Genomic DNA, 27,464 nt, shown 5'->3' on the forward strand with positions numbered 1-27,464 from the left:
TTCATCTTTCATAAATTAAAATTATATTCCATAAAATATTACATTAGCTTAATGCCCTGTCACATCGTTCCGTGCAAGCCCTATGGGAGAAAGCCCACAAAAATGTGTGAGAGTGTTCAAAACTTTTCTGTTTGCAAATCAGACTTGCGTGCGAGATACTGTCAATGCTGCCGACCTTTGCGTAGCAACAGTCGTCGCTCACAAGGCTTGCACGGAACAATGTGACTGGGCCTTTATCTCCTTTCTTTTTTTTTCTTTAGTTAACACACTAACTAGGCCAGGTTCTTTTGGTAGATCATAAAGCCACTCAAATGTCAAACATAAAATGGGGTTGAAAATCGCCATGCTTGTCATCAATGGCATAAGCCACAACATAGCAGTTAATTTTTCAATGAATTGTATTCTGTTGATTATAAGCACGAAATCGAAACTCTGCTCGATTATTCAAAAAGGTCAAACTTTGATAATTTTTGGTACTCACACAATTCATTGTTCTTTTTTTTCTTAAGATAATGTTAAATCTTACACCTACAGTATATCAATAATTTGGAAATGTCCTATAGATCTCGTTTGAACTGCATGCATTATTTCATCAATAACAAAAGGTATTAAAGTTGAGAGCTCAAAAGATATTTCACAAACTTACATATTCCTGTTGAAAACTGACAACTTTAAAAACTCATATATTTGCCAACCTTGCAGGCATTAGAATAGGGAAATTGATGATTTCTTTCACATTATCATTGGCCAGATATTTACCAAACTACACTGGGACAGTATGGTGCTTATCAAAATTTACTCAAACTTGCAGTAAGGTACTCCCCATATTTTCATCCAAGTAAATTCATTCTCAATTCAGATTTTTCTTTTCAATATAATCCTGAAGTTTTACCATTATTACTGGAAAATAAATTCTAATCATTCCAGAAGTAAAATCATCTTGGCTCCACTCTCAGCTGTTTTTCTGCAGTTTCTTTGATCAAGTCATGAATTTGATTAACCTCCTCTCGAACAAGTGTTCTTTCCATACTCCTATACGTTATCCTGTAACAATGGCTGGTTCTCAGAGTCTTTGGGTGCGTGAACTCGTCAATCATAGCAACCTGTTCTACCAGCTCTCCCCCTACATTTCGTACTAGATCATAGAAGTCATTTGATTCGTAGTCACATTCAGGACACCAGAACGACATATCTTGGATGACAGGTGGATATTTGCTGAATGGCTGAAGTAAAATAAAAGAAGGCCCTATAATTGATTGCTTGGTATTGTTCTGATACGTGGTACGTAACAAATATTAATAACGAATATGTAGACGGGAAGAATAAGATTATTCTGAAAATCCTAATGTGTTATTTTTCAGATGTGATTATTTCCAATTAAAAAATGCTTTACCAATAACAAAAAAGAAAGGTTTTTTAACCCGACTTGTACTTTTACCAATGAATAATAGAACATAAAAAAATTAAACTAGATTAATACAATATGGTTGCATTAAAACAAGTCTGTGTTATGGATGTCGCATTTTATTTTTTCATATCAACTTTAGGCTATGAACACTTAAGGTTCTTTGATACAGCTCTACATTTACATTGATTTTATATTTGGTGATCTTGAGTAATTGAGGCCTACCTTGAATTTGACCTGATTTATGTCTTGGTCCCTGAATTGGTCCAGAAACCGATTGTCTGTGCTCCAGAATAGTCTGATGTCTGGAATGTCAAACAGGATCATTGCAAGGCGTTCTAGTCCAAGACCGAAGGCATAGCCTATAGAAGTTCCAGCACCAGCTTTATAAAAGGAATGAGGATGGAAAATGTACAAATGTTTTGGCAATTAATGGAAGTTAAATAATGTTCATGTGGTTCACATATCAGTGGATATACATAGCTCTATCCACAAATAGTAGGCCTACTGTCCAAAATGAAAAATCAATCATTACAAAATAAAATACCATTTACAGTACATGCTAATTGCCACAGATCATTTTGACCAATTTGTCTGGTTGCTCTTTTCTATACTTGTTTTCGCTAACGGACTAACATTGCTAAGTCTAGTTATAGACCAAATGGCTAAAAAGGCAAACTGACAAAAACTAAGGAAGCAAAGTGAGAATTAAACTCTCCGATCATCAGATAATTGGCCAAAGTGGGACATTGGACAAAGCGATAACATGAATAATCATGGCAATTAGACTAGTATGGCCGCAGATCAAACAAATTTACCGTACCCACATTTGTGGATGTTGGTACATCCTCTAGGATTACATGGACCAAGTGGCCATTATAATATCTGACTATATACCTGACTGTAATAGCTTTTGTTCCATGATACCACATCCTAGCACCTCCAACCAATCTCCTTGAAAGAAGATCTCCAACTCCCAGGAAGGGTGAGTGAAAGGGAAATCTGTCTCAATCCATCGACATTCAATGTCTAAAAAAGAGAAAGAAAAAAAAATCTTAACTGTTAACATGTAGGTGCTCATTTAAATACAGGAAATTTTGCATTTTAGGCGACCTTGCATAATTCAAATATTCACCTCTAAGTTGGAGCAATCTTTGGACAAGAATATGCAAGATATGTGCTAGGCGTGAGTCAGCATGAGTTACCCAGCCTGGGGTGAAGTGGTCAAAATAGGTGGGGACCATGTACCCAAAAATTTAAGTGGGGGATAATTCATTCTGCGGTGCCAAAACAGGTGCTAGCACTCGTGCATCATTTTCTGGAGGGATAGAGATAGGTCTATGTAAGACAAGACATAACTCGGACAAGACCTAAGTTTTTAAAGTTATGCACATGCAATAAACAGAAGTCATTACCTTTCCATGTTTTAATTTATCTGAAAATCCTGATGATCATTGTCTATCCAATTTATAATCCTGACCTCCATTGGTTGCCCATAACGGATCGCATAGTTTTCAAAATTCTACTTTTGGTTCATCATATCATCAATGGATCCGCACCCGATTACAACAAATCTCTTATACACCACTATCAACCTGCACGCACACTGCGATCATCCCAATCTAGTCTCTTGCATATCCCACTATCTAAAAAATCCTGGGGCGATCGAGCCTTTGCTCATGCCGAACCAGCCCTGTGGAATTCACTACCACAGGAGCTGAAGAACTCAAACTCTGCAACATCCTTTAAGGGCAACCTAAAATCGCTTTTGTTCACCAGCAGGTACTAGGTTTGAAGACAGTCATTTTTCCTCATTTTTAAATTTGCCCTTTTTTTTGTACTTCTCTTAGTTCTCTTTACTTTTATGTCTTACTCTCTTAAGCGCCTTGAGCATTTAATCAAAATGGAAAAGACGCTATATAAATTATATGTATTATTATTATCACAAAAATACCAAGGGCACGTTTGCACTTGCAAATGTTTGATAGCCCCACATGCAGCATGTGCACGTTTTTTTGTTTACAATTACATGTTGCTTCTTAAAAATTCATCCCAACATTAATACCACCAATTTTTTGCCGCATACAAATCTTTTTCAATGGGCTGGTAACTTGGACTATCCCATAACAGTTCTCTAAAGAACAGGTTCACTATTGAAAATCATGTTTTGCCATTGACATAGTGTTTGTAACAAAACAATTTGAAAACGGGGAAAGGAAATGGCATTGCTGTGTAAAAGAAAAAATATTTGAACAAAAGTAATGGAGATTGAAAAAAAAAAAGATTGTCATTCTTTGATTCATGAATAATGAAGGTGAATATTCATGAACCATTTCATGAATTCATTTCATTTGAACCTTTCAAATATTTATTATCACAACAATGCAATGTTTACCTACTCCCAACATGTATTTTCATTCTCAGTTTTTAAACCTATATTTTACAAGCAATAGTAAAAACCAATTTGGAGGCATACATTCCATGTACAAAGTGTAAGAATGATTTCAGTCTCAGGAGAAGGTGTAATGAAGCAAGGCATAGTTCAGAGGAACGACCGAGAGGAAACAGAGACTGAGGGTTTCTGTCTAGGACATGGTCACCTACCCTTCCCAAAGAGCATCTCAGCCATGGAGGTGATTACATTCTTAAGTTCAAACTCCACCAGCTTGGCAGCCTCCAAGGTGTGGCACTCTTGCCTGTCAGGGGTTCTAGTCGTAGGCCGGGTCTCAAACAAAGTCAGATTTGTTGCATCATTGCAATTTGCAAACAGCTGATAAGAAAATAAACATCAAGATAATTCAAAACAGGTTTCAATGGATGAATTCATGTATTCAGTTCGTAGACGAGCAGGTTATTGCTGACTTTTGTTGTGTGTTAAAGGTCAAGTCCACCTCAGAAAAATGTTGACTTGAATCGAAAGAGAAAAATCAGACAAGAACAATGCTGAAAATTTCATCCAAATCAGATGTAAAATAAGAAATTTATGACATTCCAAAGTTTCGCTTATTTTCACCAAAATAGTTATATGAACGAGCCAGTTACATCCAAATGAGAGAGTCGATGATGTCACTCACTCACTATTTCTTTTGTTTTTTTATTGTTTAAATTATACAATATTTCAATTGTTACGAATTTGATGATTAGGACCTCCTTGCCTGATGTACAGAATGTTAAAATAATGGAATTCCACGTGTTCAGGGAGGAATGAAACTTCATTTCACATGACAATGACAAGGAAATAAAAATATTTCATATTTCATGTAATAAAATACAAAAGAAATAGTGAGTGAGTGATGTCATCAACTCTCTCATTTGGATGTAACTGGCTCGTTCATATAACTATTTTGCTGAAAATAAGCGAAACTTTAAAATGCCATAACTTTCTTATTTTACATCCGATTTTGATGAAATTTTCAGTGTTATGCTTGTTGAATTTTTGTCTTTTTATTCAAATCAAGTTTTTGTTGGGGTGGACTTATCCTTTAAGTAATGAATGTTGAGCTTGTCAACATGACACTGTATGTCACATCATCCCCTTTGAAATTTTATTAAGAGATGAATACGGTTCAGAACAGATGTGATGCAATGGTGAGGGGGGGGCAGCAACTTCCCCCACCCCCCGCACATGCTTATAATTTGCAATTATTATACAACAAGAAATGGAAGGGAAACAAATAGGGAAAAAAGTATGTATGGAAAGGAGGATTATACTTTGGTCATATTTGCTCTACGGCAAAAACAGTCCAAAACAGCCGTTTTAATAATTTTAATTCAAACCATCTATATGTAGTTGGTACAAAAAATGTTAAAACGGCTGTTTTTTACTTGCCGTACGGCCGCCGTAGAGCAAATGAAACAAAGGTATTAGTCATGAAGCTGAAAATATAATCATTCCTTTATAGAAAATAATTTGAACACACTTATGGTCATATCCATCCTCCCATCTGAAATGTGACACAGTCATTATTGAAGTTACCAAGCACTACCTTCACAGTCATGTAGGCAATCCTTGAATTTTTTTTTTCATTTCTCAATTCAAGTATGTTCAGTTCATACTTATTATATTTCTTTTGAGGAACTAGTGCCATTAAACATATGCAACAGAGTAAACAAAAAATATACTGGATCTTGAGAAGTGTCCCGCACAATGCAGAAACAATTCTACTAATGTATTTCAAGGCTCTAAACTAAATATTATCCAAATTTTAACAAATACTAAATGAATGAGATAAAGGGGGGTACATATACCAGATACTGTGAATTTTGAAATCACCTCATGCTGCGTAAAGAGCTTCACTCCCTCCATTTGATGAAAGACAGGATAATGACTGGTATCGATCTCATCCCTACGATAGACATCGCCAACCACCAGGAATGCATCCAGCCCTGCATTGACCAGCTCATGCTGATGAGCCGATGTATGCGCCCTCAACATAAACTCCTCATTGATGTAGTAATTGTCCCCTTTCTTCCTCGATATGTGATCCTTTGGGACCAGCACGCTGTCAAAGTTCTGCTGTAAGGTTACAATGGGGCTTAGGTTGTCATAGATGGAGAATAGTGGGTTGCCACGACGATTGAGGAAGCTACTGTAAAAGTGGTCGCGGATTTTCTCCTTGATGATGCAGAGTGGATGGTGGGGTTTATTGTGCAGGTTGGTACCGACCCGGGAGATGATCTTTGGCGTGATGGTCGTGAAGGCATCTCGGGTGAATGTTCTGTCTTGAATAGTGACCTCGGAGTCTTTTGGTTTTGTCTGGGTGAAATTTGATTTTGTTGAATAATGGCTTGTGGATGACAGATTTCCCACAAGGCACCTCTTGTATGATCGATGCAGTGTTAGTTTAGAATGCAATGTCCTGACAGCACAAATCAAAGTTCTCGAAGCCATCGCATAAAATTCATTCGGATTGGGGAGCTGAAAATGTAAAAAGAAAAATTCTAGTTTATAATCAGAAGCAATTTGATATTTCTGTTATAAAATGGCATCAGTTGCAATGAAAAGAATAGTAATGAAATGTGAGGTGAAGAAACTAATCAAAATTACAAATAAATAATCAGTATAAATCTAAATTGAAACTACACAAAACATACAATTTAATGCTTAAAGATCAATCCACCCTTACATTAAACTGTACATTTGAACAAATTATAGAGAGATTACTGGAAAAACATAATATTGAAAAATGTTATCAAATTTGATCAAATGTAAGAAATTGAAAGGTTTTGGTTATTTACTTTCATAACATTTCTTGTTTTGGTCAGTATACAAATGGGGGAGCTGATCACATCACTATTTCTTGTGTATTGTATTAAATGAAGAGTAAAATATTTGTTTTTATTATTATATGTGATAATAAGGATCTCTAATTGAATATATTTACTTATCTTGATTTTACAACTTCCATTCAGGAGTCAAATCAAGGCTTACATTGTTTGATTTGGGATCAATATAATTTGAAATTTACTGCCAAAGTCCATATTGCCTTTTTTGTGCACGCATCTGGAAACAGGAAGGCGGTGTAAACATCGGGCAAGTCTCTTCCGTCTTTTCACAATAGTTTTCTCATTTTTTTGATGAATTCTTGTTTAAAAATAAAATCGAAAGCGCAGAAATGTCAGAAATTAAGCTTTATCCCATGATTTAAAGCTAGATCACTTAGAAGGAAAGTAGAAATCTCGGAGCGAAAGTTTCTTTCAGGTTTTTGGGCGATACGTGCAGATGTATGTGTAGACAGGAATAACCATCGTTTCTGGGAATTTATTCAACAATAACCATCGTTTCTGGGAATTTATTCAACAATTTCTGACATTTTACTGAGTGAGCCAACGCAGTTCAGCGGAAAAACCAAAATACAGACTGAAGCTTTTGGTCTATTGTCAATGGCCCGTATTCTGAAGTCGGGTTTAACTTAAACTCAGGTTTAAAGTTGTGGTTTAAGTATGGCGAGCCGATTGTTACATAAACTACAGTAGAGATATCATACTTCAACTCATTTTGCTCTAAAATCATTCATAATTGTCTTGGAAGTATAAAAAGGTTGTCTTCACCATCGATGAATCAGGAAAGAGCACAGTAAACATTAACCCAGGGAACTCCCGCCCGCTACGCGGGAGCACAGGACCTTACCGTGTAATTGACCATACTCACGGGACTAGCATGATTTAATTATTGTCTAAATACTTCTCCAAATGAATTGTGAAAAGAGAAATTATGCACTTACCATGATTGTATGCGCCTTGAGCATCTTAGAGATGGATATGTTGCGCTTTATAAATATTTTTATTATTATTATTATTGTATGGATGAAGGTCTAACGAGTGGCAGTTTTCCCGACATCAGCAGAGCTACCAAGTCTCACGCATTGTGCGTGAGACTCACGCATTCAGGGTCCGTCTCACGATCTCACGCATGGCACCCATTTTTCTCACGCATATCGGTACCCAACAGAAAAAAAGAGGAAAAGTAGCATTATTCGCCAGATTATACGACTGGCTGACCGCCTTCGCGTCTAGCCCGGCACACGAGACGAATCAAAAGTGCAGTCAGCGCACAGCTAGTACGTGATACGATGACTAGCGTGCGTGCATCGCATAGTTTTGAAGCCCATATCTCATGAGCGCGCGCGTTGCGCGCGCACCTTTTCGCAACGTACGAGTGTAAGTACTGGCCGCGCGCGCTCAGAGACGTCGAGTCATGAAAATCTCACGCATTACATTTTTTTGAACTTGGCATCTCTGCATCAGGGCACAGACTGGAACCTCAAAAAACGAAAAGTTCTCTCCTACCTCCGTCTCGATCGGCCATTTTTGTTAAAAATTGCAACAAAATGGCCGATCGAAACGGGGGTAGGAGAGAACTTTTCGTTTTTTGAGGTTCCAGTCTGTGCCCAGATGTCAGGAAAACTGCCACTCGTTAGACCTTCATCCACACAATCATGGTATTGGTAAGTGCATAATTTCTCTTTTCACAATTCATTTGGAGAAATATTTAGACCTTAAATCATGCTAGTCCCGTTAGTATGGTCAATTACACGGTAAGGTCCTGGGCAATCCTGTATTTTAGGGGTCTACCGGTAAATTATTTTAGGTTGCTAACTTCAGTTCAGGCAACAGCTCCAAGACCGTTGTTAATAACGATAGTTCAGTAGTGCGTACATACGTGCCGGTTATGGCGGGCCGTATTTCTTCATTGCATACCCCCCCCGGCCTGGCCATGACTAGTCCCGGGTCACCCCGACGGCTTTAGGTATACCGTTATTCTATATCACCCCCCTAATATATCGCATGATACCCCATTGGTAAATACAACTTTACATCTACTACATAGGCGACTGGCGTGTAGCTGTATACTAGTCCTATATGCATTAACGGCCCGCCATACCCACTCATGGTTTCAAATCGTCTTGTGTGTGAAGGATTCATATGCACCTGGTGCACGCGAATCTTTCACACCCTTTTTACTAAAATAACTATGACTTTACATCGTAGCTAAGCATTATATTTATGCTATGACACTTACCGAACCAAATGGATCGTTTGTTGAATTCTCTTTGCTGTTTTTTTTAATAAAATAAGAGCATTTTTCGTGATCTTCACGTAGATGCCTCTTGATCAGCGTTGATATCAACTTTTGCCTAAAGAGGGCGCGCGATATTATTTCAAAGCCGGCAGGCACTTAAGAACCAAGTTTGAAAGGATACTCGTAAAATTATGTCACTCTCGCCGATGAATATTCATTAGACATACACACTGAGTGCATGCATGCAGAGAGTTTGTATTGAACACGCACGACCACGATCTAATGAATATTCATCGCGAGAGTGACGTAATTTTACGAGTGTCCTTTCAAACTTGGTTCTTAAGTGCCTACCGTACCTTTGTTTACGGTGTTGCAAGCTAGCTGCATTCTAGGCGATCAGCATTATTTTCTTGCTCGTTCAATCCACTTTCATCATCATCTTGTCAAAAGATGGCGTACTTTACCAATAAGTATATACATGAGATGCAACCTGTTGATTTTTGGTACAATTTCCTATTATGCGCTGACGACTTGAATTGAGAATGTTCGATACGAAAAATTGCTTTTCGATTGTTGTTTGCGTACTTTCCACCGCAGTATTAAGGACGGATCGAACGGATTATCCTGGTTGAGACTTGGAGGTAAGCGATAAAAACACTTTTATAAATAATTTCCAATTCATTTTTAATACAAACTTAAATCATTAAAACAAAATTCCAAAGTGGAGAAATACTGAAATGTTTGGCGTTTTTCATTCCCTCACATTCGTGTGATGAATGAAAACGTCAAAGTCCACTATGAAACCACATGCGTTGTGCGAGGTTAGTATTACTAACCTCGCATGTTGTGTGAGTGATGCATCATATACATGCAGATCCAGAATACATCAGCAAATTTTGCTACCCGGCACGTACGTACGCACTACATAACTACCGTTAACAATAACAATGGTCTTGGAGCTGTTGCCTGAAGTTGGCAACCTAAAATAATTTAGAGTTAGACCCCTAAAATACAGGATTGCCAAGGTCCTGGGCTCCTACCTAGGGTTAAGTAAACATAACGGCCTTATCGTCATCCAAGTCACTGGGGACAAACTTGAGACACACCTCAAATATCAGCAATCTTTCAATAGAATCCACGGTTGGAAGGTTTTCAAAGAAATGTATTGTTCGCGATGCGAAACGGTGCGAAGCTTCTCACTGAGCGGGGACTTCCTTCCACCACACGTTTTCCCATTGACACAATAACAACTGACTCGGACACTTTTTCAAACGACAAAAATAGTCTCTTTTCACTCCTGTGGCGGTATATTCTTCCAAGTTGATGAAACAATGATCAAAACACTAAATAAGACAAATTTAATAACACTAAAAACACTATTTAACTGTCTAAATACTCCTCGTGATCGGAGTCCCCTTCCCGTGTTGAGTTCGTCTAATTTCCCATAGGAGGGGACTTGGATAACGAGGAGTACTATTAGTCGTTATCCAAGTCCCCTCCTATGAGAAATAGGACGAACTCAACACAGGAAGGGGACTCCGATCACGAGGAGTATTTAGACAGTTAAATAGTGTTTTTAATGTGATTTTCATTGATTTTAATGATTCTTATTATCGAAAATATTCATTAATCATGTCTATTAAACTGTCTAAAAGTGGCAGAGTGGTTTTGAAGATGAGGGAAATGAGGGGTAGATGAATATCAACGGGTTAATCGCCGTTTTGTATTTTTAGGAGAGGGGACTTGGATCACGAGTAATAGTAATCCTCGTTATCCAAGTCCCCTCCTATGGGAAATTGGACGAACTTAACACGGGAAGGGGACTCCGATCACGAGGAGTATTTAGACAGTTAAATAGTGTTTTTAATGTGATTTTCATTGATTTTATTGATTCTTATTATCGAAATTATTCCTTAATCATGTCTATTAAACTGTCTAAAAGTGGCAGAGTGGTTTTGAAGAGGAGGGAAATGAGGGGTAGATGAATATCAACGGGTTAATTGCCGTTTTGTATTTTTAGGAGAGGGGACTTGGATCACGAGTAATAGTACTCCTCGTTATCCAAGTCCCCTCCTATGGGAAATTGGACGAACTTAACACGGGAAGGGGACTCCGATCACGAGGAGTATTTAGACAGTTAAATAGTGTTTTTAATGTGATTTTCATTGATTTTAATGATTCTTACTATCGAAAATATTCGTTAATCATGTCTATTAAACTGTCTAAAAGTGGCAGAGTGGTTTTGAAGAGGAGGGAAATGAGGGGTAGATGAATATCAACGGGTTAATTGCCGTTTTGTATTTTTAGGAGAGGGGACTTGGATCACGAGTAATAGTAATCCTCGTTATCCAAGTCCCCTCCTATGGGAAATTGGACGAACTTAACACGGGAAGGGGACTCCGATCACGAGGAGTATTTAGACAGTTAAATAGTGTTTTTATTGTGATTTTCATTGATTTTAATTAATGATTCTTATTATCGAAAATATTTATTAATCATCTCTAGGAAACTGTCTAAAAGTGGCAGAGTGGTTTTGAAGAGGAGGGAAATGAGGGGTAGATGAATATCAACGGGTTAATTGCCGTTTTGTATTTTTAGGAGTGGGGACTTGGATCACGAGGAGTAGTATATACTGTTTTAATTCAATTCTTTAGACAGTTAAATAGTGTCTTTAATGTGATTTTCATTGATTTTAATGATTCTTATTATCGAAAATATTTATTAATCATCTCTAGGAAACTGTCTAAAAGTGGCAGAGTGGTTTTGAAGAGGAGGGAAATGAGGGGTAGATGAATATCAGCGGGTTAATTGCCGTTTTGTATTTTTAGGAGAGGGGACTTGGATCACGAGGAGTAGTATATACTGTTTTAATTCAATTCTTTAGACAGTTAAATAGTGTCTTTAATGTGATTTTCATTGATTTTAATGATTCTTATTATCGAAATATTTATTAATCATCTCTAGGAAACTGTCTAAAAGTGGCAGAGTGGTTTTGAAGAGGAGGGAAATGAGGGGTAGATGAATATCAGCGGGTTAATTGCCGTTTTGTATTTTTAGGAGAGGGGACTTGGATCACGAGGAGTAGTATATACTGTTTTAATTCAATTCTTTAGACAGTTAAATAGTGTCTTTAATGTGATTTTCATTGATTTTAATGATTCTTATTATCGAAATATTTATTAATCATCTCTAGGAAACTGTCTAAAAGTGGCAGAGTGGTTTTGAAGAGGAGGGAAATGAGGGGTAGATGAATATCAGCGGGTTAATTGCCGTTTTGTATTTTTAGGAGAGGGGACTTGGATCACGAGGAGTAGTATATACTGTTTTAATTCTTTAGACAGTTAAATAGTGTCTTTAATGTGATTTTCATTGATTTTAGTGATTCTTATTATCGAAAATATTTATTAATCATCTCTAGGAAACTGTCTAAAAGTGGCAGAGTGGTTTTGAAGAGGAGGGAAATGAGGGGTAGATGAATATCAACGGGTTAATTGCCGTTTTGTATTTTTAGGAGAGGGGACTTGGATCACGAGGAGTAGTATATACTGTTTTAATTCAATTCTTTAGACAGTTAAATAGTGTCTTTAATGTGATTTTCATTGATTTTAATGATTCTTATTATCGAAAATATTTCATCTCTAGGAAACTGTCTAAAAGTGGCAGAGTGGTTTAATTCGGATGAAGGGGGAATTGAATCACGAGGAGTATGATAGACCGACATTCTAATTACGTACCTTACGAAATAAAGCATAATCATGACAAACATAATGAGATTTATTCATAGTATAATTAAAAAGTACGACGAAATAAAGCCTATATATATACTGAAAAGTAGATGCAATTTTGATTTATTTAGTAAATTAGGGATAAACGAAATAAAGCAATGTCTGCAGAAGAGGGATACTCGGGGCCGATTTATTTAGTAAAAATGTAAACGAAATAAAGCAAATTTCATAGTGTGGGAAACATAAGAAGATGAATATACTCTTGATTTATGTATATGAAAAGTACTAATTTACGAAATAAAGCAATGGAGAATGAAAAGATGATTCAATCCTGATTTATTTAGTAAATTAGGAATCAACGAAATAAAGCAATTGAGACTGTTCGAGGGATATACTCGGGGCCGATTTATTTAGTAAAAATGTAAACGAAATAAAGCAAATTTCATAGTGTGGGAAACATAAGATGAATATAATCTTGATTTATGTATATGAAAAGTACTAATTTACGAAATAAAGCAATGGAGATTGAAAAGATGATTCAATCCTGATTTATTTAGTAAATTAGGAATCAACGAAATAAAGCAATTGAGACTGTTCGAGGGATATACTCGGGGCCGATTTATTTAGTAAAAATGTAAACGAAATAAAGCAAATTTCATAGTGTGAGAAACATAAGAAGATGAATATAATCATGATTTATTTATATGAAAAGTATAATTTACCAACTAAAGCAATAGAGATTGAAAAGGAGTATATAGATGCAATTCGATCTGATTTATAACGCCAATAAAGTGAAGATAGACCAAAGATTGTAGAGCGCGCGTACGCGGCGCTCTACAATCTTTGGTGGAGACTGAAAAGAGACAAGTCACACACAACTACGATGGAGGTTGGTAGAAACAGGTAGGACATGTTTTACGTTGTGAAAAATTGTCCGTGGATCCGAGTCACCGGGGACTTGGATCACGATAATGCCAACATAACAAACTTGTCAAGATCTGACTCTGAGTGCAACTGACAACTCGTCGGATGAACCAATGAATGAGAATATTCACGAAATGCTCACAATACGTGGAACCCATAGAGTTAAAATACGGTGGAACCCGCGCCGCGAGCTGAACGTCTGACTGCGCTTTCGCTCGCGCTCGCTCGGCATTACAGGTGGGGATTCCCCGGGCGGAGCCCTGGCCCAAGCCCAGGCCAGGCCCCAGCTAGCGCAATACGCGCCAGAAGGCAGAACATGCAGCTCGTGGTCTTGTCATGATCGATCTAGAGTAATTCATCTTGTTGAGGGTAGTATGCCGAATGCATCTGAAATCAATCAAAACCAAAGGCTATAATTTAAGAAATCTCACCTTCGCTTCTGATCATTTCAGCCAAGCCCAATTTCAAGAAAAAAAAGGGAAAATTAATAACTGAAATCACCGACTATAAACTTCTACGGTGTCGTCCATACACCACCCCCCAAAAAACAACCCCTTATGGTCAACAACAACAACATATTTAAAAAAAAAATCTTTATAAGCCTTCAAACGTACGGAGTTTGACGAAGACCGGGAAAGAAGGCTGCAACTATGATTTTGAAAAATAATAACACCGGCCTTTATGAAGAATTCATAAAAAGGAGACCCCAAATCCAGCCGCGCAATTATAATTTTTTTTTTGGGGGGGGCGGGGTAAGCTTCTGGGGGCTTGAGAGATTTCCGACATTAAAAAAAAAGTATATCCATTAAAAAATGTATACCCTGAAGAATGAGAAATTTGGAGCGAAAACGTGGATATATTTTTAGAGTTGAAACTTTAATTTTATGGCATGAGTATATTCGTGGTGGGTATATAGGGAGGTTAATCTGAAAAAAAAAATGCAAGGCAGTCTACAGTCTACTATATTGCAGGAGCCTCAAAGACTTCTTATACTCGCACTTTAAAGGGGAAGTTCACCCTGAAGAAAAGTTTGTTGTAAAAATAGCAGAAAAAATAATAAAAAATATTGGTGAAGGTTTGAGGAAAATCCGTCAATGATTAAGAAAGTTATTAGAATTCAAAGTTTTGAATTTGTGACGTCATATGCGAGCAGCATTCCTACAAGGCGAATGGTAAAAAATATATGAAATGTCATTTTCTCAGAAAATTGAAAATGTTTTTTACTGTGCCTTTTGTATATCAATAGACAAATCATTTCACACCCGATCATAAATAGAAAACAAAATAAAGTTATCAGGAACCGTACAAAATTTGAAATTCATTGATTTTTTACCATTCGCTATGTAGGAATGATGCTCGCATATGACGTCACAAATCCAAAACTTTGAATTCTAATAACTTTCTTAATCTTTAACGGATTTTCCTCAAACCTTCACCAATATTTTTTATTATTTTTTCTGCTATTTTTACAACAAACTTTTCTTCAGGGTGAACTTCCCCTTTAATTAAGAGTGCATTAATGTATTCTGCATTTAGATGCTATTTTGCTAGGAAGCGAGAAAAATTTCGAATTTGAGTAGTAAAAACTGATTTTAGAGCACTTGACAACATACTGAATTGATATTTTATTTCTTTTGTGGTCGATTTTTTTTTTGGGGGGAGGCTTCAGTCCCCACTGAAGCCCCCCCCCAAAAAAAAAAAAAAACACGCCTGCCCAAATCAGTACACAGACATTTGAATTTTGAAACCTCCAACATGAGATAGTGAGTTCTATAGATATACTAATCTCAAGGAAAAAAATATAACAGATTTTACGATTTTTTTTAGCGCAGCTAGCAAGTGAGAAAACATTTTTTTTGTGTATTTAAAGGTATTGTTTAACTTTGTGAGCAGCCGATTTAAAGTTTCTCAAACTAATATGAAACATGTGTATAAGTGCACGTATTAGAACTAACAAACCCTGAAAACAACCATTATTGAGAATGAAAAGCTAAAACTACAAGGCAAACCCCGATTTTGTAAATAGGCGTCTTATAGACGCCTAAATAGAAGTGTATGGGATGAAATTAAGATGGTGTTTCCGGGAACTTTATATTTCAATTTTTGAAGCACTAAATAATTATTTTCGAACGCAATTTTTTCTGGGCTTCATTTTTTTAACATATCACAGACACAGGTGACAAGTGTGACCTTCTAGCTCAGATTTTTTAAAAGTCAAACCAATTTTAATCAATCACTTTAAAAGAATTGATCCAGAGGCGGATGAGGTAGGGGCACATCCAGGGAATATGTCATAAGTGAAGACCCCCCCTCCCCTTTATTTTGCTTGTCAAATTGTCGTTCATACGCAAGGGAGGATTTTTTTATCAAAATTTTCCAGACATAAAACATAAATCACCATCGATAAATGGGAGTGAAGTTCTGATTATTTTATTTGTACAAAGATGCCCCCTATTTTTGGAAAATCCTGGATCCGCCCCTGGGTTAATCATACCCTTTTCTTGAAACTTTTTTTTTTATTTGTTGTTATACAGAAGCACTGTAAGAGTTGCAAATAATCGTCAGTTGTTTTTGGAGGGTGGCTCAAATCTCTCAAACCATCCCCAGAGAACCACGCATGGGCATGGACCCGATAATTCACCACATGGACGACCTATGAATTTTAATTGCTTCCCCCAATATGTATCGATCTCACTAAAAAGAGAAAGGGTGGATGCAACGGAGTGGCGGATCCATGTAGGGGCATATCCAGTCAGTGGCGTACCGTGGGTCACGGCATTGGGGGGAGGGGCACCAGCAAAAATTTCGGGTCACTTAGGGAGCGCGCGAAGCGCGCTCAGTTGTCAGGTATACTGACCTAATAGAGATATTTTAAGGACATGCAGTGCCATCAAACGGATATGTATCTCACTGATTAAATAATGCGAGCACAAAGCGCGAGCTGAAAATTTTTGATATTGAGGGCTAAAAATTGACATTATAAGCGAATTGTTTTGCAATCATGATACTTAACTGTCTCGCTAAACAAACAATGCGAGCGCGAAGCGCGAGCTAAAATTTTTGTATATACTGACCCTAAACAAGGAAATTTTAAGGATTATATTTTAGAATCCATTAAGAGTATAAATATCTCACCATAGTCATCTAATGCTATTGCTATCCTTTGCTGATTTTGTTAGAATTACATCTAAACACAGTCATGAAGCACCTTTTGTAGTCATGTAATCATGATTATCATACGCATTTTACTAATCAAATACTGCAAGCGCAAAAGCGCGAGCTGAAAATTTAGGAAATATAGACCTGAAGAGGAGCATTCTAAGGGTTGTTTGTAGGAATTCTCTAAGACCCTACGTATTTGACTAACCAAATGATGCGAGCGCGAAGCGCGAGCTGAAATTTTTGTATATAATTAACCACAAACATGGATATTTTAAGGACTATAGTTACAAATCCATTAAGTCAGAGTATACATATCTCACCATAGTCATCTAATGCGAGTGCCAAGCGCTTGCTGATTTTGTTAGAATTACATCTAAACACATGGAGCACTTTTTGAAGTCATCGTAATCATGATTATTATACGCATCTCACTAATGAAATACTGCGAGCGCGAAGCGCAAGCTGAAAATCTATAGGAAATTCAGACATGAAGAGGGGCATTCCAAGGCTATTGTTTGTAGGAATTCACTACTAAAACCCACGTATTTCACTAACCAAATGATGCGAGCGCGAAGCGCGAGCTAAAATTTGTTGATATTCAGATCAGAAAAATTGATATTTTAAGGACTGATTTTAGGAGTTCATGAAGAGCAGAAATCTCACCAATCCACTAATGCGAACGTTAGCACGGACAGGAAGTGTTTTATATTAAGACCTTAAAATAGGGCAATAACTTTTAGTAGTCATGTAAAAGATGAATATATCACTACTTAAAACAATAATAACTCTAATTGCGAGGAAATATATTATTTTGTTGTATATTGATTTGAAAACGGGAGGCTTTACTACAGCAGGTCTACATATCTCGTTAAAAAGTCTATGCGAGCACCAGGAACAATGAAGACACAATTAAGCAAATAATGTTTTCATAAAGTTGTGAAAAAATGCTTCTTATGTTATATAACTTAATATAATATAACACTATGATAAATAACAATTTCTTCTTTCCCCCACTACGTTTCTCTTCCTTTTTCCCTCTTTTTCTCCTTTTCCCCGTTTTTTTTTCTTGGCCAGCCGATTGGGGGGGGGCACGTGCCCCCCATGCCCCCCCCGTAGTTACGCCACTGTATTCAGTATGCTCTTTTTGAGAGCCAAAAAAACATTTGGTAGGGAATATGTCGTGCATGCACTAGTGAATACCTTTTTATTTTTTTGCTTGTCAAATTTTTCATGATATAAATCACCATGAGAGTAAAAATTTGGGGGCTTGTTATTTTGTTCCTATACAAAAATGCCCCCCCCCCCTCTTTTGGAAAATCCTGCATCCGCCCCTGGTGCAATCAACGCACATGTCTATCGTGGAGGTATGACAATGAATCATAGAGATGTGAATCCCCTCCCCCATGGAAGAATAATGGAAACTTTGAATTTTATTAACTTGTAAGAAGACGATTTGCAGCAGCAGCGGTTAGTGTAGCCAAACATGAGTTTTTGATTTTGATTGTGGTCGACCCAATACCACGACGGAGTGTACACATGGAACAACATGCAACTTTTGATTAAATTTTAAAATGATGCGTCTAAATGAAGCGTTTCTTATTTGGTAATAAGATATTTCTATATTTTCCCTTTTCCTCACATTTTTTCTTTCTCCCCCTCCTTTTCTCCTTCCCAGCTTCCCTGATTTTTTTCCAATGGGGGAAGGGGTATGGGGCCTTTCCCTTTGCCCAATACGCTAAACACGAATGTGACTTTTTGTGAGATGTATATATATATATAAAATCAATCGAAGTAGGTCCATGCTTAAATCCATGTTGAATTATTTTATTTCAAAATCACGTGAAAAAACGGTAATCGAAGACCAAAATGTGTTCATAAAAAAAATATCCATGAATAAAAATAATAATTGCGTCCAGGGGGTCCAGGTGCAGCTGTTCGTAAATTAAGAGCGACTTTAAGAACGACTAGTGAACCTTTCTTACGCTCTACACAGTAAAAACGCTGTTTAAAACTTTTATACAACGCTGTTTACTATATGGACCTTACATTAATTGTTTAAACAGTTTAAACAAGTGTTTAAATCTTAAACAACAAAGTTTAATTTTCAATATATAATCTTCAATAAATTAAACATGATTGTTTAAACTGTTTAACAACTACTGTAAGGTTCATATAGTAAACAGCGTTGTATTAATCTTAAACAGTGTTTTTACTGTGTAAAAAAGAAAGGATCACCAGTCGTTCTTATTAAGTCGCTCTTAACTTACGATCAGCTTGTATTAAACGGTCCCATGAAAACACAGAATTTTAAGCACTTTGTGGTTTCAACTTTCATCAGAGTAGGCCCTACTAAAATTGTGTGAAAGGGAGCTGTATTTCTTTACCAGATGCGGATCCAGTGGCGTAGCTACGGGGGGGCCTGGGGGGCACGTGCCCCCCCCCCTGAGATTTGGGGTGCCCCCCCCCCCCAGGTGCCCCCCCAGAAAAAATTGGCAGAGCAAAAAAAAAGAAAAGAAAAAAGGGAGAAAGAAGAAAGAAAAAGGAAAAGAAGAAAGACAGAAGAAAAAAGAAGAGGAAAATAAGAGGAGGAAGACGAGTGAATGAAATAATGTGAGGGGAAGACTTGCAATAAAAAAAAAAATCTTTTCATGTTACTATATAAAATTTTTGCTGGCGCTTCGCGCCATAATTGCCTGTTCGATGGGATTCAGATTTTGCTCAATAGGCTGATGTGGAGCAAGTTTTGAAGTCAATATGCAAAACATATTTTAGCTCGGACATCGAGCTTTCATTATTATTTTTTTTCATTTACAAATTTAAGTGCTCTGTAAAATGTCCGTTTTATGGTCTACATATCAGCATTTTAAGCTCACGCTGCGTGGTCACATTGTTTGATTTGCCAAGTTCATATTGTCTACGTGTATTCCATAATGTTCCATTAAACAAATGTATTCAGAATGCCCAGATTTTAGGTCTAAATATAAAACATGCGCAATAGCGTGCATGTTCTTTATTTCAAATGTACTTAAATTATCCAGTTTTACATCAGAATATCAATAATTGTCTGCTCACGCTTCACGATCGCATTATTAATGACACCCAATTGACAGGATTGACTTTATCCTATTTGTGACTTACAAATTGTTTAGTTACATACCTATCCCATTAATAAATACAAAAAGTGCTTAGAATGACCTTTTTTTTTGTTAGGTCGGAATGTAAAAAAATTTGCTCGCGCTTCGCGCTCGCATTATTGAAATATATACCGTCTTCGTGGGTAACTGTAAGCAGTCCTTAACAGGTCCCTTTTCGATAATGCTAGAACAGTTGATAAAAATTTCTGTTCGCGCTTGGGGGTACATACGAATCTTGTTCAGGGTCACACATAACATTGCCCAGAAAATTAAATTTCAGGAAAAAATACATTAAAGTAAAAAAAATCGCTGGCGCTTCGCGCTCGCACTATTTATAAGGCTTATGAGATTATTTTATGTTTATGCTGTTTTATAAGAATAAAACTAACAAGTGACTGATATAGGTGAAGATAATTTCGGGCCCCGTCCCCTATTGGCGAAAGTCGGATCCACCCTTGTGGACACACACACCGGAAAAATGGCCGGTGCCCCCCCTGAAAAAGCAAGGACCCCCCTGTGCCCCCCTGGGGAAAAAATCCTAGCTACGCCACTGTGCGGATCCAACTTTCACTTAAAGGGTTGGGGTGGAAAAATATTTTCATATATATGTTTTCCCGATCGGATATTCTAAGCACTTTTTAAAACCGTGAACATGATGGGTATACGTATATAATAATTTTCGGTAATCAAGTACTGGATGTGTATTTATCTCAACATAATTATGCAAACGCAAAGCGCGAGCTGAGAATTTTTGAATTTCCGACCCAAAACTGTTCTAAGCACTTTTTGTAACCATGAACAGGATGTGTATCTTTATTCATGCAAACGTGAAGCGCGAGCTGAATTTTTTGATATTCTTACCTAAATTTTGACATTCTAAGCACTATTGGTAATCATGAACATGATGGGTAGGCCTATCTAACGAAACATTTTATGTGAGCGCGAAGTGCGAGCTTAAATTATTTTATATTTCGACCAAAGTTGGACATTCTACATGTTCTAAGCACTTATCATAGGGATTTCTTATTTCCGACCCAAAACTTGACATTTTAAGCACTTTTTTTTAAACCATGAACAGGGTGGGTATCTTTGTAATTGATGGGAGCGTGAAGCGCGGACAAGAAATTTTTGATATTCTGACCTAAAATTTTGACATTCAAAGCACTATTGGTAATCAAGAACATGGTGGGTATCTAAAAAAATCATTTTATGCGAGCGCAATGCGCGAGTTTAGAATTTTCAAAATATTCCGACCCAATGAAAACTGGACATTCTAAGCACTTTTTGTAATCATGAACAGGAGGTGTATCTCTATTCATGCGAGCGTGAAGCGCGAGCTGAAAATGTTTGATATTCCCGGGTGATATTCTGACCTAAAATTTTGACATATAAGCACTATTGCTAATCATGATTGATTTATTGATTTTTAAAATATTTTTTTAATGTTTCGACCAAAGTTGAACATCATTATTTAATCTTTAACAGGATTGATCGTCACCTTGATTCAAACACAAAGAACGATATGAAAATTTTTGATATTCTAACCTAAAATTTGAACTTTCTAAGCACTTCTGAATTTGGTCAGTGAAATTGGCGCCCCAGGACAAACATCAAATAATTGTGCCACAAAGGTCGAATAAGAATTTGGCGCCTTCTACCTAGGATAAAAATAAATTTGGCTCCTCAGGACAAACATTAAATTGGTGCTCTTATTCAGCGTCATCCCACTTTTTCGAACATCAATTCGGCGCGCACCATAGGTCGACCATAAATTCGGCGCCCCTAACAGAACGTCGATTCAGCACCTCCCTTGTTAATTGAAGATCAATTCGGCGCCCCTTATGTCGAACTTAAATTCGGCTCCCCCCCCATATGTCGAACTTAAATTCGGCTCCCCCCCCCCTATGTCGAACCTCAACTCTGCAACCCGAGTTGAAACATTAAGTTTGCGCCCCCTACATGTATGTCGGATATAAATTCGGCGCCCCCCTGGGTTGAAGATAAATTCGGCCCCCCTATGCCGAGCATAAATTCGACGCCCCCTTGGTCGAACGTAAATTCGGCACATGGTAAAACAGCGATTTGGCGCCCCCCTATGTAGAACATCAATTCGGCATCCTTGCTTTTTTTTCTTTTCTCTTTCTTCCCCCTTTTTTCTCTTTCTCTTCTTCTTTCTCTTCTCCCCCCCATTTTTTACCCTTTCTTTTCTTAATGGATTTTCTTCGAACCTTCACCAATATTTCTATCTTTTCCTTCTTAAAAAAGCCTTAAAAATTGACATATTGAATCTTTTGCGGTACCAAAGACATATTAATTTTTTTGCTATTTTTTTAACAAAGTTTTCTCTAGAGTGATATCGAACTTCCCCTTTAAGAACTCCATTAATTTGTCTCTTTAAGTGGTCTGGCATGATTGTTTTTATTAAGGGGGGGGGGGGTGAAAATACTTTGCAGTATATGATGAATTTTAATAATTTAGAAAAACATAGGGATAATATTAACTTTCGCAGAAAAAAATCTTAATTATCATGAAAACAAAATGATGCATAGACGGCAACTGAAAAAAATAGATATCGTCAGGTGAAAGTAGGTCATTCAATCATAACAAATAATATATTATAAAAAAAAGACACATTTGGACATTTTTAATGCAGACTTGAAGTTTGTATCATAAGGAAAATGCGATCCAGAGGAGATCAGAAGGGGAGGGGGTCATCGCTTGATCATGGCCCCTCGCGTTTCATGGCCCAATTGCACCAAGAATAAGGGGGGGTTAATGGAGACTATGAGAATCTAATATGAATTAGCAAGGGATCGCTATGGGAAAATTGAAAATTGGACATTTGACCATTTTGTCTTGCTCTCTTATCTGATTAATTTGCACCCCCCCCCCCCCCCGGCCCCCCATTCCGATCCTTGTCTCTACAGCGGAAAAAAGGGAAAATAGAGTAATAGGATACCATGATACTTTTTCTTCAGTCATATTAGTGTCTTTGCTCAGTCAGTTTATCTCGTGCGAGCGAGCTGCGCGCGTGTATTTTGTCTATGGCTGTACTCAAGGCTGTACTGCACTGTCTATGCATGCTATGCATGGTCGGTACGGTCTAGACGACTACACACATAACTTTAGCCTGCTGTCAGACTCTCTAATTTTCGGAGGAGTTTTAGGGTTTGTTTAACAGCTTTCCTGCATCGACGAAATCGGGGTTGATTTCATCATGGAGCCAGGCCCGACTAGTGGGAGTCAGCTAAACAGGCTACTTAGCGGTGGAGATGCCTCACAAATTTTAAAGGACATGTTGAATGTTGGAAAACCAAATCAGTCAAACAACGGGGGAGTTGGATCTGGATCCGGAGCATCGCCACAAAATGTGTCGGGTATGAATGGAGCATGCAGGGAATGAAGCCGGCTTAGGGAGAAGGGGGGGGGGGGGGGGGGAGTGAGCTGTGCTCCCGAAATGGTCTCGAACACTAACTTAACACTAACTTAACATGAAATGGACAAAATGTTTTAGTCGATATTGACTAATAATTGTTTCATGTAGAAAGAAACTAGAAATGTATGGTATTATTGCGCAAAGTTCTACTTCTCGCGACGGCAAGACTTCCATATGTCCCCTCCACTAAAATTGAACAAACAAATATGGAGGTTTATCAAGAATTATCTAACATATATCTAAGAGATTTAAGAAGGAAGAGTTGGATACATACCAAAATATGGCTTTATTCCGTCAAAAATTCGGGTGTGTGTAATTCCCAATGGCATCGGTTTATTTAGTCATAAAAATAAATACCATGAATACCCTATACTCTTGAAGAGAAGACTAGTTGTAATATCGGTTGATAACCGTTATGAAACCAATGGCTCTCAACAATTCCTGCTAGCTCAGTGAGTAAGGCGACAGACTGGAGATGCTTCGTTCTGCAGCCAAAGGTTTCACTCCAGGTTCCCACCGGAAGTAAGAAGAAAAAAATAGAAAGACAAAGAAGGGGGTATTGGAGAAGTATTTTTTTTAATTAGTGGAGACGACATAAGGAAGTCTTTCACTAGCGCCTCAACTGAAGAAGTCATTTGGCAGAACAAGCCATAAATTGGCAGTTAAAAAAACAAAATTGGGTTTAGCAATAGCACTTCGCAGAGAAAAGTTTGTCAGAACATGTGAAATGTTGATCATATTTTTAGAAGTTTACTTTTAATGAAGTGTTCTTGTCATCTTCTTAACATCTTGTCATCTTAACATGTCCTTGTTAAGGTCAAGACTATAGGTGTGCACTTTAATATTCCTTGAACCTGCTTTGTGTAAAAATAACAGAATTGATGCACCTCGATTTAAATTAAAAAGATTACATAAATTGGTCTACTCTCCAGTCTCCACAGCGTTCCACCATGGCATGCATCTAAAAATTATAATTATTCTTTTCTAAGGAATTTAATGTTCTAGCGTCAGAGTACCAGCTGAATGAAGCACTTGTAATCTTATACAGAAAGTTTGAACAGGCCGTGGATCAAACCCATCCTGGAAAAAATTCTGATGGAATTCAGCGTTATAAGTTCAGTGTTTCTTTTTTAATTCCTCTTTTAGAATTTTACATATTTTTTGTTCTGAAGTGCCATTGCTATAGTATGGATAGATATGAACAAATTCTTGATGTTGAAGAACAATAGGCCTTTGTGCTAGTAGTTCATGTGAATGATCAGAATAGAAGAACTGCCAATAACCCTTTACTTTTATATTTTTGTAATACCGTAACTGTCCTCCAAAAACACTTATGGATGTTGACATAAAGAAACAAGAAATTTGTTTAATATCTATCAACAAAGAAAAATTTACAGGGAAAATGTCTATTAATAAAAGTGGAGTAGGGGTCTAAGTGTTGTCTACTTAAAGGCTACATCTTTGGTTTTGCACTGGAATATTGATGTAGATTGTACATTGTACATTGTAGGAGCTTTGGAGAACAATGTGCAAAGAAAAATATTATAGTTACTCAACAAAGTATTGGGAACCTGCGCACCACATTAATATTTACATTATCAAATCATTCTACTCTCTGTGTCTCCAGAAAAGCCCTTAATAGCTACTAATATGCGCATTACGTGTAACCCTCAAATTTATAAGATTCTTACCAAGAATATATATGATGCAAAACAGGGTTAGAAAAAAAAAACCTAGAGTGGAGGTAAATATCTAGAGCACATGAATGACAAATTTGACATCAATTGGTCTAGTGGTAAAAGTTGAAAATTTAATCCTTATTTTGTGTGAATTTTGTTTTAGTGCTATATCTGTGGGGAAATAATTACAGGTGTGACACCTCAGTGACTTACTTTTCTATGAAGGTGACATCAAGTCATGTATGAGTGAGAACTATATTATATGACACTTAAAAAGTCTGAAAGGGGTGTTTAGGGGATTTATAGTCCAAGATTGTGATAAATGAATGTTTTTGATTGTACAAAACTCAGGGAAAGAGGGAGCTATTCCTAATTCTGACCAGACCCTTACATTTTGTAATGAAAACTCTAACTTGATTCAAGAATTTTCCAGTGTACCTTCTCTATCCCATAAATAGTTTTGCAATTCTAAATGGCTGCTAAAGTGCTTTTCTAAAATAAAAATGAATGCTGTATGCTTTTACATTGTCAAGTGACTCTGTAAAGAAATTGTATACTTCCAAAACTGGTAAATTTTCAGATTAACTTTCAACTCCCACTTTGAATTTAATTGAATTACCAAATTACCATCTATTCCTTCTGTTTTCTCCCTTTCATTTCCCTCCGTTGTTGTACAGATTTGTCATCACAAGCCAACAGGTAAGTGTGTAGTGCTACATGTATGTATGTTTTTATTTGTACTTCATCAAGAAAATGCATTGCATGTATGTGCTTCTCAACTACAAGCAATGCATTGAATATAAAATACATGGTTCACTCCGTCTGCACTCTGCAGAATGAGCAGTGAGTGAGCACAGAGGTGGAAATGGGTTGAAGCATTCATGAATGCTGGGTTTACACAAGTGGACTACTGCACTTCCTGTTATCCTGTACAGGTAGTACCAGGAATAAGGGGAATCCCCAGATAAATCATATCTGGTAGATTGCACAATTCATGTATCTCACAGTCATTCTTTCTGACATTGGAATGGGTAGTAATAAAGTACTTTTTTCAGAACTTCTTACTTATATATGAGCAACATAAAATCACTTACATGTATTGTATATGTACATATACATGTATTCACTGTACATGTACTGCATATGTCTGCATTTACACTGATGCATTCAGCTCGATTCGTTATTTGTTTACAACCTGGATTTTCTTGATGTGGGTAAATTACAGGATTTGTGGAGCCAGGTTTTCATCCTTCTAATTTTACATTTAAAAGTCATGTATAGTAATTGTCTCATAAAATAGTGAAATCATTAATATGGATTGGGCATTATGGTCTTTTCCATTAATGGCAAAGCTGCCATAATAAAAACATGTATTTTGCAAAGAGGTACATGTTTCATTGCCTTTCTACTTAAGGGCACAAACATTCCAACATGCAATTTTGTATCAAGATCAGTTCCTGTTATAATTCTTACATTATCCAGGGCTCGACACTAGCGGCGGTCCGACGGTCCCAGACCGGTAAAAATCGCTGTCGGGCCAGTAGATTTTCGGAAATTGGAAGATTTACTGGTCCGACATGACCAGTAAAAAATATCATTGTCGGGCCAGTAATTTTTCCAAAAATAGCAGGATTTAAAGGGGAAGTTCACCCTGACAAAAACTTTATTGTAAAAATAGCAGAAAAAATAATAAAAAATATTGCCGAAGGTTTGAGAAAAAATCATCAAATAATTAAAAAGTTATTAGAATTTCAATTATTTGATTTGTGACGTCATATGCGAGCAGCATTCCTACATAGCAAATGGTAAAAAATCAATGAAATGTCATTTTCTCAGAAAATTGATAATGGTTTTCGCTGTACCTTTTGTATATCAATAGACAAATTATTTCACACCCGATCATGGATAGAAAATAAAATTAAGTCATCAGGAACCATGCAAAATTTGAAATTCATGCATTTTATATTACATAACACATGGGGCAGCTGCTCGTTTATGACGTCACAAATGCAAAACTTTGAACTCTAATAACTTTCTTACTCTTTAACGGATTTTCCTCAAACCTTCACCAATATTTTTTATTATTTTGTCTGCTATTTTTGCAACAAAGTTTTCTTCAGGGTGAACTTCCCCTTTAAGGGTCCGACATGACCAGCAATAAAAACCATTGTTGGGCCAATAACTTTTCCAGAAATGGTCAAATTCACAGCAAACCATTCCCCCGTTAAATTCAGCCATTCACACACAGAATGAATCGCACGTGTTACTAGAGTACTATACAGCATGCATACAGCTGTGTACATGTAGTCAGCCACACAGCTCACATGGTAAATTCTCCACTGGCCGCACGAACGAAGCCTGGCTAAACTCTGGCAGAAATCTCTCACAGAACTGTCAAAATTCAAGGTTCATACTCATGAAAGGCTCTTATAATGTCCATATTTCCTAAAAATTGGAGCAACTCTGTCATTCGTAAG

At 37.0% G+C, this 27,464-nt stretch overlaps 2 protein-coding genes across 5 annotated transcripts in view; one reads left to right on the top strand and one right to left on the bottom strand.

Annotated features, from left to right (window-relative positions):
* Window positions 1-107: 107 nt before the first annotated feature.
* LOC121407219 (phenylalanine--tRNA ligase, mitochondrial-like) lies at window positions 108-14,030 on the bottom strand. Of its 3 annotated transcripts, none has more exons than XM_041598185.1 (6): window positions 14,008-14,030; window positions 5,679-6,323; window positions 4,010-4,175; window positions 2,303-2,434; window positions 1,631-1,788; window positions 108-1,223 (listed from the first exon to the last, which is right to left on the bottom strand). In XM_041598185.1, exons 2-6 carry the CDS (start codon window positions 6,294-6,296, stop codon window positions 936-938), a joined length of 1,362 nt encoding a protein of 453 aa, XP_041454119.1. In that variant the 5' UTR covers window positions 6,297-6,323; window positions 14,008-14,030; the 3' UTR covers window positions 108-935. The 3 variants fall into 3 exon arrangements, with proteins under 3 accessions (XP_041454119.1, XP_041454117.1, XP_041454118.1); XM_041598183.1 differs by lacking the exon at window positions 14,008-14,030 and adding an exon at window positions 13,719-13,972; XM_041598184.1 differs by lacking the exon at window positions 14,008-14,030 and adding an exon at window positions 7,457-7,488.
* Window positions 14,031-22,907: 8,877 nt separating this feature from the next.
* The window catches only part of LOC121407220 (enhancer of mRNA-decapping protein 4-like), a 44,416-nt gene continuing 39,859 nt past the window's right edge, over window positions 22,908-27,464 (top strand). For both annotated transcript variants that reach the window (XM_041598186.1, XM_041598187.1), the window contains exons 1-2: window positions 22,908-23,249; window positions 25,665-25,686. In XM_041598186.1, the coding sequence (XP_041454120.1) occupies window positions 23,090-23,249; window positions 25,665-25,686 (182 nt within the window). In that variant the 5' untranslated portion in view covers window positions 22,908-23,089. The remainder of the gene's footprint in view (window positions 23,250-25,664; window positions 25,687-27,464) is intronic.

The sequence above is a fragment of the Lytechinus variegatus genome, chromosome 2 (assembly GCF_018143015.1).
Source record: "Lytechinus variegatus isolate NC3 chromosome 2, Lvar_3.0, whole genome shotgun sequence".
In the NCBI taxonomy this organism is placed as follows: Eukaryota; Metazoa; Echinodermata; class Echinoidea; order Temnopleuroida; family Toxopneustidae; genus Lytechinus; species Lytechinus variegatus.

Coding starts and splice junctions, on each gene's coding strand:
- LOC121407219 (XM_041598183.1), bottom strand. CDS start 13,808: ATGCCGAGCGAGCGCGAGCGAAAGCGCAGTCAGACGTTCAGCTCGCGG. Junction 6,324..13,718: donor CTCTATGGGTTCCACGTATT/GTGAGCATTTCG, acceptor TTACATTTTCAG/CTCCCCAATCCGAATGAATT. Junction 2,435..4,009: donor TGAGATGCTCTTTGGGAAGG/GTAGGTGACCAT, acceptor TCTCTTTTTTAG/ACATTGAATGTCGATGGATT.